Source organism: Ammospiza nelsoni, chromosome 12 (assembly GCF_027579445.1).
Source record: "Ammospiza nelsoni isolate bAmmNel1 chromosome 12, bAmmNel1.pri, whole genome shotgun sequence".
NCBI lineage: Eukaryota > Metazoa > Chordata > Aves > Passeriformes > Passerellidae > Ammospiza > Ammospiza nelsoni.
Window position 1 is genome coordinate 3256648 of NC_080644.1, and position 17189 is coordinate 3273836.

Consider the following 17189-nt stretch of genomic DNA (forward strand, 5'->3'; position numbering starts at 1 on the left):
TGTTCTTTAAAATTGTTCCAGTACAAAGCTTTCAGGTGCTGTCCAGCATTTCCCTGCAGTGTTCATCCCAATTTTCTCTTGTAAATCAAAAATTCTTGTGGGCACAATGTTGCCTTTTAGTCTTGTGGCTGAATTGTCCCCAGTGAGAGCTGTCTGTGGGACAGGGATGGGGTACTGCAGGTGGCCTCCATGCACACCCGGTACAAAATTAAATGTACACACATTATTTACATGCAACAAAATCGTGACAACCTACATTCATTAGACTTCATAAATTTTCAACTTAAACAATGCTGTGCTTTATAAAACCTTCAGCCTGGATGAAAACGTGGGCGAGTCCTTCAAATACAAACAGGTAAGTTCAGAGCTGCCAATTAGGGCAAGGTGATACATCTTGGCAACTCCTTTGAGAGGTGGATCATAACGCTTCAGGGGCTTCTTTGTACTTCTTTCAGGAAAAGTAGAACTCGGAAAGGTCTGGGCAGCAACACTTAATGGTTGTTTACTTTAGGGCTTTTATTATGCATGACTATATGCTGTGTAAAGCTTTCTCTCTTACTCCCCGCGTTAGTTTGCAAATAACTTACTGATATGTATAAAGCTTGTCTTTTCTACTAATTACTGCTCCAAGCCTGCCTGGTTTACAGAGAGAATCTGTAACCTTCCCACAGTACCAGCCAAGAAAGCTGCAAAGTAAGAACTGAATTCTCTCCTGACTTGAGATCTAAAATGTTATGACAACCTGTTGCTTAGGCTAAAAATTATGCCCCATCCCCTCAAGGAGTAAAAATACCATCCAAATCTAGTTTTCTGGAAAAGAAAATACACCCCTTTATGATGTTATGTGACCATCCTTTCCCCAAAAGAGAAGGAATTTAAAGAACAAGAGCAGTATTTGAGTGTATTGCCCTGCAGTGCTGAAGCTTTAAAAAATCAGTCCCATCATCCTGCCTGGAAGGAGTTGGCAGGTTTCACTTGTATCATGCAAAACTATAAGTTTCGTACTAAACACAGGTGTGGGTTTGGTTTGTTTTGGCATGGAATGAAAGATGACAGAGAACAAAAAAGATGAAATAGGATGGGAGGTGGTAAAGCACATGAGCAGAACAGGGATTGTGGTGGACAGGAGCAGCTGAAGGTGAGGTATAAACACTGCAGATGTGCTCAGAGCAGGGAATGCCACTGTCCTGCTCTGGGGTGTTAATTTTAACATACACATCACTCATTTGACATTGCTCTTAGTGCCAGGAAGAGAACAATACTCTTGTTGTAATTCTAGATTCTTTTAGCTACCTTACGCATTTTTGGAATTTATTAAGTCAAATAACATGATACAAAGAATTTGTGTGAGGGAAAGGTGCCCTGCATGTAGATTATACTGGTGTGAGAAATTAATTTTCTTTGGAATCTTTTTATTTCATCTTTTCCAGAAGTCATGTATGTATAAAGTCCAGTATGTTTAAAGTCCAATGAATACTTTTTAGTGTACATAAATTACCAGTTTTTAAGACCAGCATATTTCTCCTCTTAAGAGGGGCATCCCAAACTCATGCCTCTGACAGGTTATAGCAATGCTTTATAAATTCTTAGGAACTTTTCAAATGTTTAAAACAACCGAGGAGAGAGGGGAGCAAAAAGTGTAATGTTGCTGTAATTACACTGGCCTAGGGCTATCAATAAAGCTGCACTCTATATTAAACCATGCTGTAAGTTTCAAAGAAATGTTTTAAAACATTGGAGTAAAAACCAACCAACCAAAGCTAAACACAAACAAAAATTCCCAAAACACAACCACCACAAACCACCTCAAAACAAACATAAAAACCCCAACGAGTTACCCAAAACTTTAAAAAGGGGAGGAGGGATGTCTTAAAATCTGAGGTGACCTGAAGTTCTGGTTTGATTCATTAAAAAGCGAGTATTGCCTGCAGCTCGGTGCCGGTTCCCAGGGCTGCCCTGGCGCTGGGCGGCCCCGGGAGCTCCTCCTGTTCCCGGGAGCGCTTCCCTGCCCTCCCCCGAGCCCGGCCGGAGCTCCGCTGGGAGCCGGGCAGGGCGGCGAGGGGCCCGAGGGCTTCCCCTGCAGCCCTGAGGGCGCAGAGAATAGAGGCCTAAAAAGCCACGCTGCTTCTGGTTAAAAGGCGTTTATTACAAACCACGCTTTCCAGTGACGATTAAACGTTGTTTATTAGCCCTCTTTGTTCCCGAAACGCTCCGGGGAGGCACCTCCGGCCACGGGAGCGCCCGAGGAGCGGCGGCGCGGAGCCTCCCCCCGCGGCCCCTCACGGCGGGGCCGGGCTCACGTCAGCCGCCGCCGCAGCCTCTCCGCGGGCCCCTCGGTGCTGCATCATCCCGCCTCCCGCCCGCCCTGCCCGGCAGCGTGTGCGCCGCCAGCCGCCGCCCGACCGCCGCCCGCGCCTGTCCCCGCTCCGGGGCCGCCGGGACAGTGTGAACAAACACCCAGGGGAGGGTGAAACAGCGCCCGAGCGAAGAGCGAACGAGCAGCCGGGAGAGGGTGAACCGGCACCCGGGCGAGGAGTGAACCCGGCACCGGGCGCGCCCCCCGCCCGCCTTCCCTCCTCCCTCCCTTCCTCCCTCCCTCCCCTCTTCCTTCCCCTCCCTCCCCGTCCCTTCCTCTCTCCGCCTGGTGCCGCCACCGCCGAGGAGGAGGAGGAGGAACATGGCGAAAGCGGAGCAGGTCCTGAGCCTCGAACCGCAGCACGAGCTCAAATTCAAAGGTACGAGGCGGCCGCCGCCATCCCTCGCCGCCGCTCCCCGCGCCGGGCGGGCGGCGCGGCCGCGCTCGGGGCCCGCTCCCGGCAGCCATTTTCCGGGGGCCGGGCACCGCCGGCAGCTAAAATGTCCTTCAGCGCCGCGCCCGCCGCCCCGCCGGGGCCCCCCGCCCGCCGCGGAGCCGCCCCCGGCCCGCGGGGGTCTCCCCGCGCCTCCCTCAGCGCTGCCGCAGCCGCGGCGCGGGTGGGGGCGGCCCGCGGGGCCGGCGCGGGGGGGTCCCGGCCGCGCCTTGCCCGGGCGGCAGCGGGAACACCGGGCTGTGCCCGCCTGACCTTCCCGGGGGCGGCGGCCGCGGACGGGGGGGACCCCGCGGGGCAGCGGCGGAGCTGGGCTGCGTCCCCAGGCCCCGCCGGGGGTGTGTGCGCGGCCCCGGCCGAAAGATCTGATGCTGTAATGTAGGACAGCGATGTCCGTGAGGTGGGACTGGGAACTCAGGTGCCACAAACCCCAGGAACGGATAAAGGGCTTAATCAAAAGACAAAATCGGGAAATTGCTAGCGATGGAGCCGTTTAAGTGTTCTGCGTGGGTCTTCTGTATAGAATCTAGACCCAGGAAGGATGTTGGGAATAAGATAACGAATAAGGGTTTCTTCTGTAATGTGTCCCAGGCAGTGTGGGGTTGCAATCATGTCTCTGGCCAAAAACACGAGGCCTCTGGCCAGGTGCTGGGCAGCACTTCCTGGCTTTTCCTGCTTATTATTATAATTTAGCAAGCTGTTTGGCTAAATAAGTCACGAATAGGCTGCCTGTGCAAAAATCCATCGTTTAAATAAAAGTCTTGAATGGGTTTGGGCTCCCACTGGCACTGAAATTCCTGCCTTGCAGCCTGACAGCACAGCTGTAATACAATATTCTGGGATTACAAATAAGCAATCAGCAAGTTTATTTATGCCACCAGAGTCAGAGGTGTTTTATAGCTTCACTTGATTATCTGGCAAATAAGCTTCTTTTTTTAAAAATGGGAATCTGTTTATTGGCCTCTGGCAAAAATAATACTCCTTTAAAAAAAGCTTTCATGTACATTTTTAAATATAGAGGAGGTCTTTACCAGTTTTTATTAGTAAATATATTTGAACTATTAATACAAAGTGGGTTTTCTCAAACAGCCTGTTAATAAACACTGGGGGGAATGAATATATCTTTGTTGTAAGCTGAAGTTGTTATGGCAGCAGTATCAAACATGCTTAAGAAGGAAACTATTGTTGTTTTGACATTCTTTGTGTTAAGTATGATTAGATTAAAATCACCTTTTGTTCTGGATAAAATTGCTTTCAGCAAACAAGCAAATCCAAGCTCAGGTGGGCAAAAAGTGGGCCCTTAATTGGCACTGACTTGCTAATGAGACATAATTGTGGTTCAGGGTTTGTTTTTCATTCTTTGCTTCATCGCAAGTAGATATAAACCTTGCCAGACTCTGCTTTTTCTTGTCAGGCTGTCTTTCTTTCAGATGAGGTTCTGGGCTAAAGAACCAGTAGCCATTGAAGTTAAATCAACTAACCATAGCGCTTTTGGTTGCCAGATCTTTAGCCAGCAGCGCGCGCTCCTTACGGCATAAAATGCTGCTTGACTAACTGCAGCTATTAAATGGCTTAGTTTCAAAGTACACTTAAATATTAATGTTCAAACAGACTTAGTGCTGTGGGCAGCGTTCATATGCTTTGGCAGTACCTGTGCCTTACAGTCCTTTCTAGCAAACAGTGCTGACCGCTGCCCTTCATTCAGGAAACACCAGGTTGAAGTATTCATGAAGTAAATTGTGCTCTAAGCATTTCTTGCCCTACTAATCTTGTGATGACATACTGCCTGGTGATAGGGGTGAAATGATATTGTTACCTTTGTAAATAGTTGCATTTATTTCCAGAGTGTTCCTTGGCCCCGTACAAGTAGATCCAGGCTGACAGAGGTCATGGAGCTGCTGACTGGTACAGGCATCCTTGTGGTGTGTGCTGAAAGACATGGTACTCAATGTGGGAAACTGAGATTGGGCTCTAAACCTAATACTGAAAATGGGGAAGGGCTGAATCCAAATGCAGAAAGGTAGAAAAAGCAGAAAATTGTTCACTCTGATGCTGTTGAAAGGCTCTGTGTAGCTCTTCAGTATAAAATTTAGAGGGAGGTAGGATGTCAGGAATAATATAGTGAATAAGGATGTCTTCTATAATGTATCCCAGTCACTTTGGGGTTGCAACCATGGCCTGCACTTTCACTTCTTAAGGGTTGAAAACCATTTTATAGAAGCTTTTGTAGCCCCTTAGTTTTGCAGTGAATCTCATAAATTCATTTGGTGCTCTGTTTCAAAATACCGTGCTTGTGTCTCGTTTGAAAAAAATATCAAAGGAGTTTTTCATGCTGGAATTTTTTTTCACAGCATGTGAACATGAGCAGGGGTTGTCTTTCCTCCCGCCTCGCATCTCCTACAGCAGAGCACACATGCTCCAAAATAGCATCAGCGTGTGCTGTGCTGAAATGCAGCTGTGAGTCGTGGGAGGCAGAACACCATTAGGTGGCTGAAGGTGCCCACTTCTTGCCCTCCTCTCTGGTGCCGTGTGAAATAGGAGCTTCACTGGCTTGCCAGTGACTTCCTCCACTTCTTGGTCATTGTAGGGTTGCAAAAAAATTATCCAGCTAAAGGTTTACAGCTCAGCATTCACTGGTAACAAATGGTGAAAAAGAGCGTTGTTGGTATACGTGACATTTACATTTATGTTTCCCTTTCTTCTTTTTTTCAATCTAAGAGATGACATTAATCTGCCAAGAATTTGTTACAACATTCGGGGCTCTGACTTTAAGAATTGCTAGATTTAAAGCTGAACAAGGATGTGGAATTGTGCTGCAGGAGCCTCCTGCCCCTCACAGGGTGGCTGCCCACCGAGGCTGATCTGTCTTTTCACCATATGTGCCCACCAGGACTAGAGATCGGCTGTTTAATGCCAGCAAGTAAAATTTTTTAAAATATAGGTATTTTAGGACTGCCCTGGGTTTGTAGTGTTTGAGATGCTGCTGGGGCAGTGTTGCTCAGGAGGGGTGGCACAGATGGGCGGTGGCGGAGGCTGAGGGACATTTTGGTGGCGTTTCTGGAGGTTTGCTCCAGGTTAGGCTGGACTTATGACTCAGCACTCTGTCCGTGCTCCCCAAGTGGCTCCCGGCAGTACTGCCAAGCAGGGATTAGTGCCTGCTAAACTCTGCAGGTCGTGCCAGTTGGAAATGCAGGTTCCTGTCCCCAGTATGTGATCCTGGACCTATGCAATATGTCACTGTGTAGCTTTGCTTTCTGCTAGGGGCACAACAATGAACCAGAGCAATGAACCGATCCTCTCTGCTGCTAACAGAGCCCCTGACCTGGGGCTGTCACCTGTCACTGGCTCGGGGACAAGCCCTGGCTACCTCAGAGCTGCAGCCCAAAGGTGTGGCCTCGGCCTGTGTCGGTGTACTGAGTCAAGGAGTGCATCTGCAGCATTGAAATGTTCAGAATTTAGTGTTTACCCCAGTCCTGTGCAGTTTGTGTTTGCATGGTGGGGTGGCTGCCACTCCCTACTGAGACACTCGGAGCTCCTCCAGGTCAGGCTGAGTGAACTCCAGCCAGATCTGCTCATTGCAGTGAGGGTGTGCAGAGCCTCCTCTGTGTGACAGGAATATCCCCTTCTACCAGACAGCAGGCTAAGGCTCTTCAGTGCAACAGGCCAGTAACATTTGGGATGTGAGATTAGTGTTTGCTGAAGCTGCTGCTGCCAAGTCTCAGAAGAGAGGTTCAGGGCATGTGCACTGTTCACTTACATCTCTGTCCCTGTCCTGATCCACTGGGAATGGTTGAATCACTCCTGCACTGAAGGTATTGGGAGGAATTTGACTTCGTGCTCATTGTCTCCTGTATTGGATAAATAGGAATTTCTAGTCACAGGCCATGTTTAAGAATGTAAAATAGGGACATTATTGTGAGTAGTTGGCTGTTTAGGATAATTAATGTGCATCTTTGAAGTTGAATGTTTATATGCTGTTTTCTTTAAATTCTTAAAGGCCTCCTGGTATTCAGAGCAGAATGGCAGCCAGTTCTAGCATTTCTTTACTCTTTGAAGGCTGCTGTGCCAATGGCTGTCTGCTTTCCTGCTGAAAAATGTACCAGCCCTTGCTTCCCTTTGTCTGGCCTGATTCCAAGTCAAGTCATTGTTACCGCATTAAATACGAGTAAACCTTTGCATCTCTCTACATATTTGAATTTAATTATCAAATCATAGTCTTGAAAAGGGGACATAGTATTTAAATAACAGGCAGGCTTCCTAAATCTACACAAATTTATCCTAAAATATATCCCAGTTATCAAAGAAAATCAGTCTTTTTCTGGTGCAGTTAATGATGCACTCAATTTTCTTGCAGCTTAGCTAAAATCAATAACTTATTCTATTAAACATTTGTTTAGTTGCACAGACCTGCTGCATCTCAGTGAATTACTCTGATTTCACGTGCTCCATTGGTTTTAGAATTAATTCATCACTTTGCATAGTCTCTTCACTTTAGAAGAGAGGTGTTGAGGGAAAAAACTGGAGGTAAGAGAGGGTAGTGATGCATTGTGCATTTCTTACAATACATCCCTTTTTTGAAAGGTAGAATTAAGTTGAAGATTGTGCTTCTCTTGTGCTTTCTTAATCTGCTGATGTCCTGTACAGTAGAGACACAGCACTCAACAGCTCCACTGGGAAATGAGAGAGGAGTTGTACATGTGGGACTAACAGAAATTTGGAACTTTGAATAGGATTAACAGAAATTTGGAACTTTGAATAGGATGGTTGGAGCACCAAAGAACAATTGAGATGTGTGAAGCAGTCAAGGAGGTATAACTGCATTTTCTGTTAAATTTAATTAATGTATTTAGGTCTCCCAAGACTATTTCCAAAAATACCACAATCTCCTTGAAGGCTTTGGTCAATGTGATTTACGGGTTAAGGACTTTTGAATAATTTTGTACTGCACAGATTTTAAGAATTCCAGTTGAAGTTATGAGCATTAATAGGATCAAAGTATTACTATTTCAGGGAAAGACCTAATGCAGTGACAAAAAATGTTACTTGGCCATTGCTTTTCTTAGTTTTGTGGGATTTTGTGTTTTAAATGTGGTCAACTCATTGCCTTTACTGTACAGAATGGGCCACATACATTCACAACTTCCTGTTCCTTGGGAATCCTGTGTTTGTCCATGGATTTTCAGCTCACTTTGAGCTATGGAGCTATTGTAATGATACATGAAAAAGTTTTTCAAGTTTGTTATTTAAAGCTCATCAGGATGGCAGCCTGCCAGTCTGATTTGGTTGCTGTGCTGTGACCTCTATTCATCACTTCAGAAGATAGATCTGATAACAGATTATATTGAAAATACAGATGGAAGGGGTGGCTCTCTCAAGTCCTGGGAGCATGGCTATCATGGCAAAATGAAGACACACTTAATGTGTCAGAGTGGATGCAGGTTCACACTGGTACTTAGCAGTAAATTGTATTTACCAGCTGCTGCCCTGCATGCCATGTGCAGTGTCCTGTCACCCGTGAAAGGAATATAGAGTAGAAATTTAAACAGCAGCTCCTGATAGTGCCTCCTCATTGGAAAATAAATTATTACCTATTTTTCCTCACAGTGCAAGATTCATAAATTAAAAACTTACCAGTAACTGTGTAATACCTTATTTCTTTTAAAATAGGTTAGCTGCCATTAAATACAAGAGTGAATTCTGTTTAATTGCTCTCTAATTCAGAATTAGGATTGTAAAAATTCAAGTACAAACCTTTAAATAGATTGTCAGATCTGTTTTGAAACTTAGCTGGAAAAAAGGCATCATCACCATAGCAAATGATCCAACTTCATGAGCTCAGGTCAGCTTACATCTATGAACAAATACCCAATTTTAAAAGCAGCTTAATTTGTTCTATGCAGCCAGCTCTGGAAGGTATTGATTGCATCAAATGAGTTTTGGATCAAATGAGCAACTTGTACATATGTTATAATGCAGTTTTTGTAGGAAGCAGGGCGAGGGAGGGTTTGTCCTGTTGCTGAGTGCCTCTGAGCAGCTTTCTGCCCAGCTGAGGCCGTGCAGGCATCAAATGACCCTTGCTAATTCTGCCCACATCTTGCAGTCACACTCATTTTCTACTATCTTGTTACCATATTGGTCTTATGTTTGCTGCCTGCTGGGTACAGCTAATAACTACTGAATGCATTTCATAGTTGGTACAATAACAGCCTCTTTACTTTGCCTGTCAGTGTGACTGCTTGGCTTTGAAAGCCTTATTGGTGGTGTTTGCAACACTTCTGTTTGTGGTGACAGCTGTTGTTTCAGACTTAAATTTCATCTTTGTGTTTGTAAGAAACGCGATCTTTAACATTATCATCTTGCTGCTGCGATAGTTGTTTTGTTGGGTTTTTTCTGCCAGTAAATCCTCACTGATGAGGTCAGGAACTCTTCCCAGTCAGAGCCCTCTCCCCTCTAGGTGAGGGACTGGCACTGCTGTGACAGTTCCTGCCACAGCACTGGAGGTCCTTTGTCTTCCTTGTGATGACCAGAGGCAGAAAGGAAAGCTTATTTTTTATTCATATATGAATATTTAACTACCAGTTTGTCCGAGCTAGGGGTTAGATTCATGCTAAGTCTTTTCCTCTGGCATTTGACCCAGTATTTTTTCAATATATAAACTCTTTCAGTGCTCTGCTGACCAAGATGTAGAGCCATGTAAGTTATTTTCTGGGATGTTGTTGAGTTTAAAATTTGGCCTGCTAGGCAGCCTTTTGTAAGGAGGGATTTGTGCCGTGGGTCTGGAGCAGCTGTCCCAGTCCTTGGTGTCCCTGGCAGTGTGTGCACAGCAAATCCCCACTGCCCTGTGGGATTCAGGGCTGCACACCTGCCCTGAGTGTGGCTCTGTGTTCACACCAGCAGCACCCACCAGCCTGAGGATGCTCTGTTCTTTCTCTATTAGAGCTGTTCTGAAAATTGCTCAGTTCAGCTGGAATTCTCGTGGCCTCAAACACATTTGTACAGATTGGGTACTGCTGCTGCCTGCAGTACTTACCCCACGTTTTCATAAATACTTTATGAAAATAATCTCTTTGCTAAACTACTTTAGTGTCTAGTTTTCTGAGTCCCTCATACCATGGTGCATGGATTAAAGATTTTATCATTCTAAATTTAATCCTGTTTTCTTGGTTGGTTTCCACGAGGGGTGGAAAAATGGAGAAGGAGGAGGTTTGCCTGGTGATCCAGTTATTTAGGATGCAGATTATAAAATCATGTAGGTGTGGGGATCACTATGGAGCCAAATCTTATGTTTTTGCAAGCAATTGAAAAGACAAATTAGTTGTGCTTGTAGAAGGCATGTCAAATGACTATGTAATTCTTTTAAGAAAAAAAAAATGCACTTTCTCCTTTTTCCCAAGACTGCTACTTTTTTCATCACACTGGTTACCTTCATCCTTGCTGGTGCTTCTGATGTTTCTCCCAGCTGTTCACCCTCCCCCTTGTGCAGTTTCATGTTTGTTGTCTGTTGATATTTGCAGTTAGTGCTTCTTCTGATATGTGAATTAACAATATATTTTGTGTTTTCTCAAAACATTTGCATTTCCTCTGAATTGTGATTTCTCTTCTTCTGGGCTTTCTGTATTTTTACCAGACTAGGAGCAGAGATATAAAGGCAGTAATATTTTTTCCCCCTTAATTTTTGTATAGCTGGTTTTACACTGTGCTTAGTGATGTCATACAATGGTGCAGATGATCACAGAATCGTGGAATTGTTTAGGGTGGAAAAGGCAGAAGTTTAGGCTTCAAGAACACAACTTGACATTTGTTTCTTGTTCTATGCCACACATATAAACTGTCAGATTTTTTTTTTTCTGATTACGTTTTCTCTCTGCTGCTGGCTAAATTTCTGATTTTGTTTTGGTTTTTTTTCCTTTTTTTTTTTTATTTTTTTTCCTTTCCTGAGTAGCTCCCTGGAATATATCTTGCTAAGCTCAGGATTCCTTCCTTTTTTTGTTGCCATAAATAGTATCCCACTGCCTATTTTATGTGGCTTGGGTTTTTTAACTTATTAGCAAAGCAGCTATTCTTTGTGCATCCCCTGAATATCTAATTGTGTTTGTTTCTTCTGGTATTTTCGACTTATGCACAGTTTTGCACTTTAAAATATTTGCTCATTTGCTATTTAAGCTGCACATCAAATTTCTCTATTTGAGGAGTATATGTGAGAGTAAAATTAGAGCAGTTAAGTTGCTCCTTCCCTAACATTTTGATGTGCATTTGAAATGGAGATTAGTGATGAAATTAGACCAGGAAAAAATCACTTTAGAAGAAAAAGTGTAGCTTGGATTGGTGATTAAAATCAGGATGGTTCTTCCAGGGAAACATTTTACATTGATTTCTGTCTTTGGCAGTGTTTTTGTCAGGGAGGTTTGCACATCAAGGCTTCATTGCTGTGTTGCTGCATCCCCACTTCTCCTGGGAGCCAGGGCTTTGTTTTTGTCCTTCCCATAGCCCGTGGATGGAGCTCCAGGCTATGTGCAAGAAGGAGATGTCTTACCTGAGTGAGTCTGGCTACGTCATGGTTATTGAAAGAGCTGCAGCTGCTGTCCCAGTGTTTCCTGAGCTGTTTTCATACCTGGACAGAGTTGGCTCCTGTGATATTTGTGTGCAGAATGAGCAAGGTAATACAATCTGTCTGGCACTCGCTCCTGAAAGGATCTGAAAGCACAGCTGAAACAGAGATCCACCTCTGAGAGCTCACCAGGGCTGCTCGCAGTCTCTTGTTCATGCCAGTGTGTGCAGAAATCTGGTTTGACTCCATGATGCACAGAAGATATTTCATGTTCTGTGATTTTGTTGCTGAAGTTTGCTGTAGGTAATGTTTGGTCATAAAAAAACTCTGAATAGATCAACTGGGGAAAAAACAAATGACATTGGTACCAAAATTATATGAAGGACATATTCTTCTATTTCTCTTGGCAAGCTTATGTGTGGCCTCTCAGTTCTTACAGCTGTGAAGTCAGACTGTTAATGATCCTCTGAGGGATAAAAGGTGACAAAAATTACATACTAACAAATACCCTGAAAATAGTCTTCAGTCTCATGTTTGTTTGGGGTTTGGGCTTTTTTCCCAATTAAGCATGAGGCGTGCTCTGAGAAAAATAGTTTATGCTAGAATAGGCCAGGGAAGGACACTGATTAATCCATCTAAATGGAGTAACTTGCTGCCAACCTTGCTCCAACTTTGGCATCTGAATCATGTAATTTTGTTGGGTTTCTGCACCCTTTTTTTTTTCCCCTCTTAGGTCACTTTATTGATTGCATACTTCTTAAAAAAATTGCTCCACTGCATCAGCTATTGCATAGGCAGTGATGTAGATGTTGCTTCTATTTTTGTAATATTTTTTCATGCAGGCATCCACTGTTTGATACAGCAGAAGTGGAAGGGACCACTCTCCTCCTGTCACTTTGTTTCAAGGGCTCTTTTGGATGAGGATGTGGGTGCTGGGAGTGAAGATATTGATTCCACAGGGCTGGAGGGTTGTAGCTAGTTCCTTTTAAAATCTGAGCTGAGGTCAAAAGGTTGGCATGTGGTTTACACAAGGATTTTTAAAAAAATAATTACCAAATTTGGGGGATTTGGGCTGTCTCAGTGAGTTACTTGTGAAATCAGATATTTATGCAACACAGGCTTTTCTTGCTTCTGATTTTTTGGCTTCTTTGATTTCAAAAGTTGCGGATGCTCACTTAATTATGAGAGTCTCCAGAGCCAGATGATGATGATGATTAAACCTTGGCACACAGTGCTTTTTAAAACACTAATCTTCACAAGATTCTGTGTAATTAGGTAAGTATTCTCCTTACTTGACTGAGAGGGAAACTATAAGGGTCCAAACCTGCTTCTGTTTTGGAGCTGCTGTCAACTCTTAAGGCTCTTAATAGCAGAAGATCAAGCCCTTAAGTGATTTGTCTAAAGACAAGTAAGGTGGTGGGAGAGTTTGATTGGATCTTGGGTGTTGTTGATTCTCAGGCACCTGGCTGATAGCTCAAGATGTCTTGCTTGACATTTCAGCTCTTTTCATTTCAGTGTTTATCTTCAAAGGTCATCAGCTTTATATATGACTTTAAAAGAAGCCTGCAGTAAGTCAGGGTCCTCACCTGTTATTGAGCCCTCTTGCACATCACTGCTGGTTTTATTTTGCCTCTCTTATTCTGATAGACATCCACAGAAATAAAATGGGAGAGCCCATGGAAATAAAATGAAATCACTTGGTGTTGTCAGGGGCAGTAAAGGAATTGAGAAACCACTCGGATGTGAAGATGAGAAAAGTTGCAGGTGGAAAGACTGAAGTGATGAGATGGAGACAGGGGTATGGTGGCTGTTTGATGGTGCTGACACCTCCTTCTAGAGCAGGGCAAGGGGCATCCCAGTTTGAGGGGCTGGCAGAGCTGGGGGAGGCACTTAATGCCATGGGAGAGGGGCCAGTGTAGGTGTAGGGTGGGGAAGGGATGAGTGTCATGTTCAGGCCCCATCCTTTCCCCTCACACAGGGCCAGGGTGACTCTTTCACTGGATTAATTACTGCTGCATGTGGACATCTACCAGTCACATGGAGGATTTGGGCTCTTGAGAATAGTCACAAAACAATTTAAGTTCCCCCTCTATTGCTTTCTACCATCTCCCTTATTAAAGATTCTTCAGTTACCTTTGTATGGCTGATTAATGTGTCAGGTGATTAATGACTTTCATCTGACACATCAGTGGGATTAAACCATGGTGAAATACATCCTTCCCCTCCTAATATTGCATTCCACTGCTTTCCACAAAGGAAGTACAAGAGAGGTTATCTCATGAGAGGCTCTGCCTGTATTGCTGGCTGTTTCCAATTACCTTGCTGTTGGATACATGTCTGTGGTGAGCTGGAGTTGCAAAAGTTGTTCAGGGCAAGATGCTGAAAGTGCATCTAAAACACTCTGGGAATGGGCAACTGGATAAGAATTTATTCCTAGTCTTGTGGATCAATGGTTGCCAGTTGTATCAAGTATTCCTGCAGTGCTCTTCTTTGGAAAGTTCACTACATTTTTTAGAAAAGCCTAGCTTTTAGCAGATGAGAATTTGCATTAAATTTAAGTACAGACAAAATGATGAATGTGCCTTAATTACTTTCAGCAGCTATGCCAGCACTACAAGTGTGACTGCAGCACGTATGCCCAGATGTGCTTGCAAGCTTTAACCTGCAACTGTGAGGCCTTAAATTGGCAGAATGCTGTGCAGGAAGATGCAGTTTTCCTGATGCCAGCTCTGAGTGCTGCTGGTTCTGGCTGAAAACTGATTCTCCTTTTTCTCTCCCCACTGCCCCCTCCCTCTCTCTGGTGAGGGATTAATTTCCAGCCCCAGCAGCTCCTGGCTCTGCTCTTGGCCAAGCAGAGGAGCGCAGTGCAGCTTGCACAGGCAGCTGGTGGAGATGAGGGCCAGACCACCTCCCCTCTCAGCAGTGAGATGGGCTCATGCAGGAATGAAGCAACCCTGTGGGCCAGCTGATGTGTGTAGTTAGTGATAAAGATGTAGTGATAATTGCAGGTACAGATCTGCAGAGACTGTCCCTGCTGGGTTTGAACGTTCCTGCCCAAGCCTGTGCCATCAAAGCTTTCCCTCTGCTGGCGCTTATGCTGAATTCCTTCATGTGCCAAACAGCATGAGGTCTGATTATTTGCCATACCAAAGCGTGGAATTTTGGTTAAGGTGAGGATGGTTGTGTTCAGATGTAGTACAAATGATGGGGCTGTGTTAACGTGGTTTCTCTGAGGAGTGAGTGGCAAGGAACTCACAGTGAGTACTGTGCTCATCAAAAAGTTATCAGCCTGAATTTGCTGAAACAATTATGGGCAATTTCTATTGCAGTGAGGGTTATTTAAAATTTAAATAGAGTTGACATCATGATCTTTTGACCTAATTCCCAGACTTTTTTATCATTACTAAAATGGTGTGGGATATTACAGTGCCATACACTGCAGCATGGCTCTCTAAGGAAAGGTTGATACAGCACTGGTGTTTGAATAGGAAATGGACTGTAAAATTCTGAGGTAACATTGTGATCTTCAAATGTGAAGGGTTGGATTTGTGGGTGAAAAGCCACAGTTCAGTAACAATCCTGCTGAAAAGTAGTCCTGTGAAAAACCAGGATACCTCTTCCTATTTGTTGTTTTATGAGTATAGAAGGTGATATTTCGTTTTCTTTCAGTAGTACTGCTAGTTTGTGTATCACTAGATGCCCACTTTGCATTAACATGAGTTGACTTTATTTTGGCAGGAGAAAGTCACCAAGCCCTTGTGGAGTATTTCAGACTTTCAGCACCAAATTCAATTTACTACATTCTTCCATGCTCCCATGACACCCCCATGTCAGATGATGCATGTACAGACCCTGTTTCCCATAACTTTGTCCTTGGGATGACACCAGTGGCATTCTTCTCATGATCTTTAAAAAACCTGTGAGAAAAACAGTTGGGATGATTTTAAAGAGCAAATTGTCATTTGGAAAGCACCCTGCCTTAGTATCAGTTCCACTTACCTAGAAATATTATTATAAGCAATCGAAAAAACATTCAAAACAAAATAATGTGATTAAGTTAGGATTGTGGGTTTTAAGAGTCAATCTTCATCTTCACTTGTTGCTTTCACCCCAGAACCATCCAGATGCACCAGTCTGGCTTCACTGTGCTCTCAGCCCACCTTGGGAGTACAAGCATTGTCCAGATGTTGCATAAATTTGTATCAATAGTTCATCCACTTGTAATGAGGACAAAGTTACCAGAAAGATTGTAGTGTTTTCTCTTCCTGTATTTGGGTAGGATTCCCAAAGTCCCAATGCCTTGCATTGAAAAATGAAGCTGCAGGGTTGATGTGCATCTCACATGACTGTTAAAACCCACACCAGCTTTATCTGCAGTGCTCAAGTCCAGATGCTGGAAAGCAAAGGTGTATTTCCAGTGCAGAATTACCTTGTGTCTCTCCTGGGATAAGTTCTCCCACATACACCAACCTCCCCAAAAACCTGTAACCTTGGCTGTAGTAATCCAACTACAGGCAACCAAGATTTCATTTCAGCTAGCAGTCCATGGGCCTTGCTCTTAAAAGGCAGGCCAGCCAAGTGATAATATTTCACTGCCATGCCCCAGTTACCCCTGAGTAATACCCTGTGGTCTGTTTATTTTTTTCTTCAGGAGACCTTAATTGGCACGTTAATCCTGCATTTGTCTGCTGTGTTTTGCCTTGCTGCAGAGTTTGAGCAGCAGGGCTATAAGAATGAGTGTGCTTGCCCACAGGTTTGCTGGAAGCAGATGTCAACCTTCTAGTACAGTTGTGGTGGCTGTAAAACCTGTAATTTGGGGGAAATGTAGCTAAAGAAAATGTTTAGGGTTTAGTGGACAGAACAGAAGAGGAAACACCAAGCAGACAAGAAGAAATGAGTTCCGTCTGCTGAAAGGTTTTGCTGCCAAATATTTTGGTGTGATCTATGTTAGCAATAAGTAATTCCATTTGGAAATTATTTTCCACACAGAATCGTTGTCATATTACAATTTCAAACAGCAGCTCTGTGCTGGGGCACACAAATCCCGCACACATTCGTGGATCAGCCAAGTCAAAACACGGTATTTCCCCCAGAAAATCTATCCCAGCATGCAGACCAGTAAAGCACTGCTGAGGATGCAGCCACAGATGAAGGGCTTTGTACAGCCAACCCTCCCCCTGTGCTGGAACAACTCAAGCTGTAATTTTTTTAGTAAAGACACATCCTTATTGCATAGGCATCCTATAATTTCTTCTGAAACGTTTGATTTCTCCCTGTTAGGTCTGTTTTGAAGATCTGCTACTGTCGTTACACACCTAAATGTTTGCTGGATTTTTCTGATGATTTGGCTTGTTTTAACTTCTTTAACAACTCATGGCTGCTTCTGGCCAGTTATTTTCCATTAGCTTAAAGTCTCTCCCTGCATGCAGAACACAGAGAAAACTTTACAGCTGTGTTTCATTCTCTTTCACATCTCAGTGTTTCACCAGGCACAGGTCTAGTGAAACCTTTGCCATGGGATCTGAAAATTTTATTACTTCAGATTTTTTAGCTCCCATTGCATTGCCAAGCTGGTCTGCTCAGGGTGCAGACAGAAGTGGTGCTGCCTTGTTGCCTGGTTGGAGTTATTATGTGTGTAATTCTTTTGAGGTTTTTCCCCTTCTAATTACTTTAAACAAATTGGATCAAGGATAGAGGTTGCAGGACTGTAGTACTGTTACAGCTGCATTAAATATTGTTTTAGGAGACAAATTTGTGTAGAATAAGAAGCAAACTTAAATTACATCAAGGCATCCATGCTGGCAGAGGAGGGTGGTGGAATGCTGCCTGCCAGT

At 44.1% G+C, this 17189-nt stretch overlaps 1 protein-coding gene across 2 annotated transcripts in view; it reads left to right on the forward strand.

Moving 5' to 3' along the window:
* The first annotated feature begins 2404 nt into the window (after positions 1–2404).
* Positions 2405–17189, forward strand: part of VAPB (VAMP associated protein B and C) — a 37380-nt gene continuing 22595 nt past the window's right edge. Inside the window, exon 1 of one of the 2 annotated variants that reach the window (XM_059480823.1) lies at positions 2405–2735. In XM_059480823.1, coding sequence (XP_059336806.1) covers positions 2678–2735 — 58 coding nt within the window. In that variant the 5' untranslated portion in view covers positions 2405–2677. The remainder of the gene's footprint in view (positions 2736–17189) is intronic. The other variant, XM_059480822.1, reaches the window with a different exon arrangement.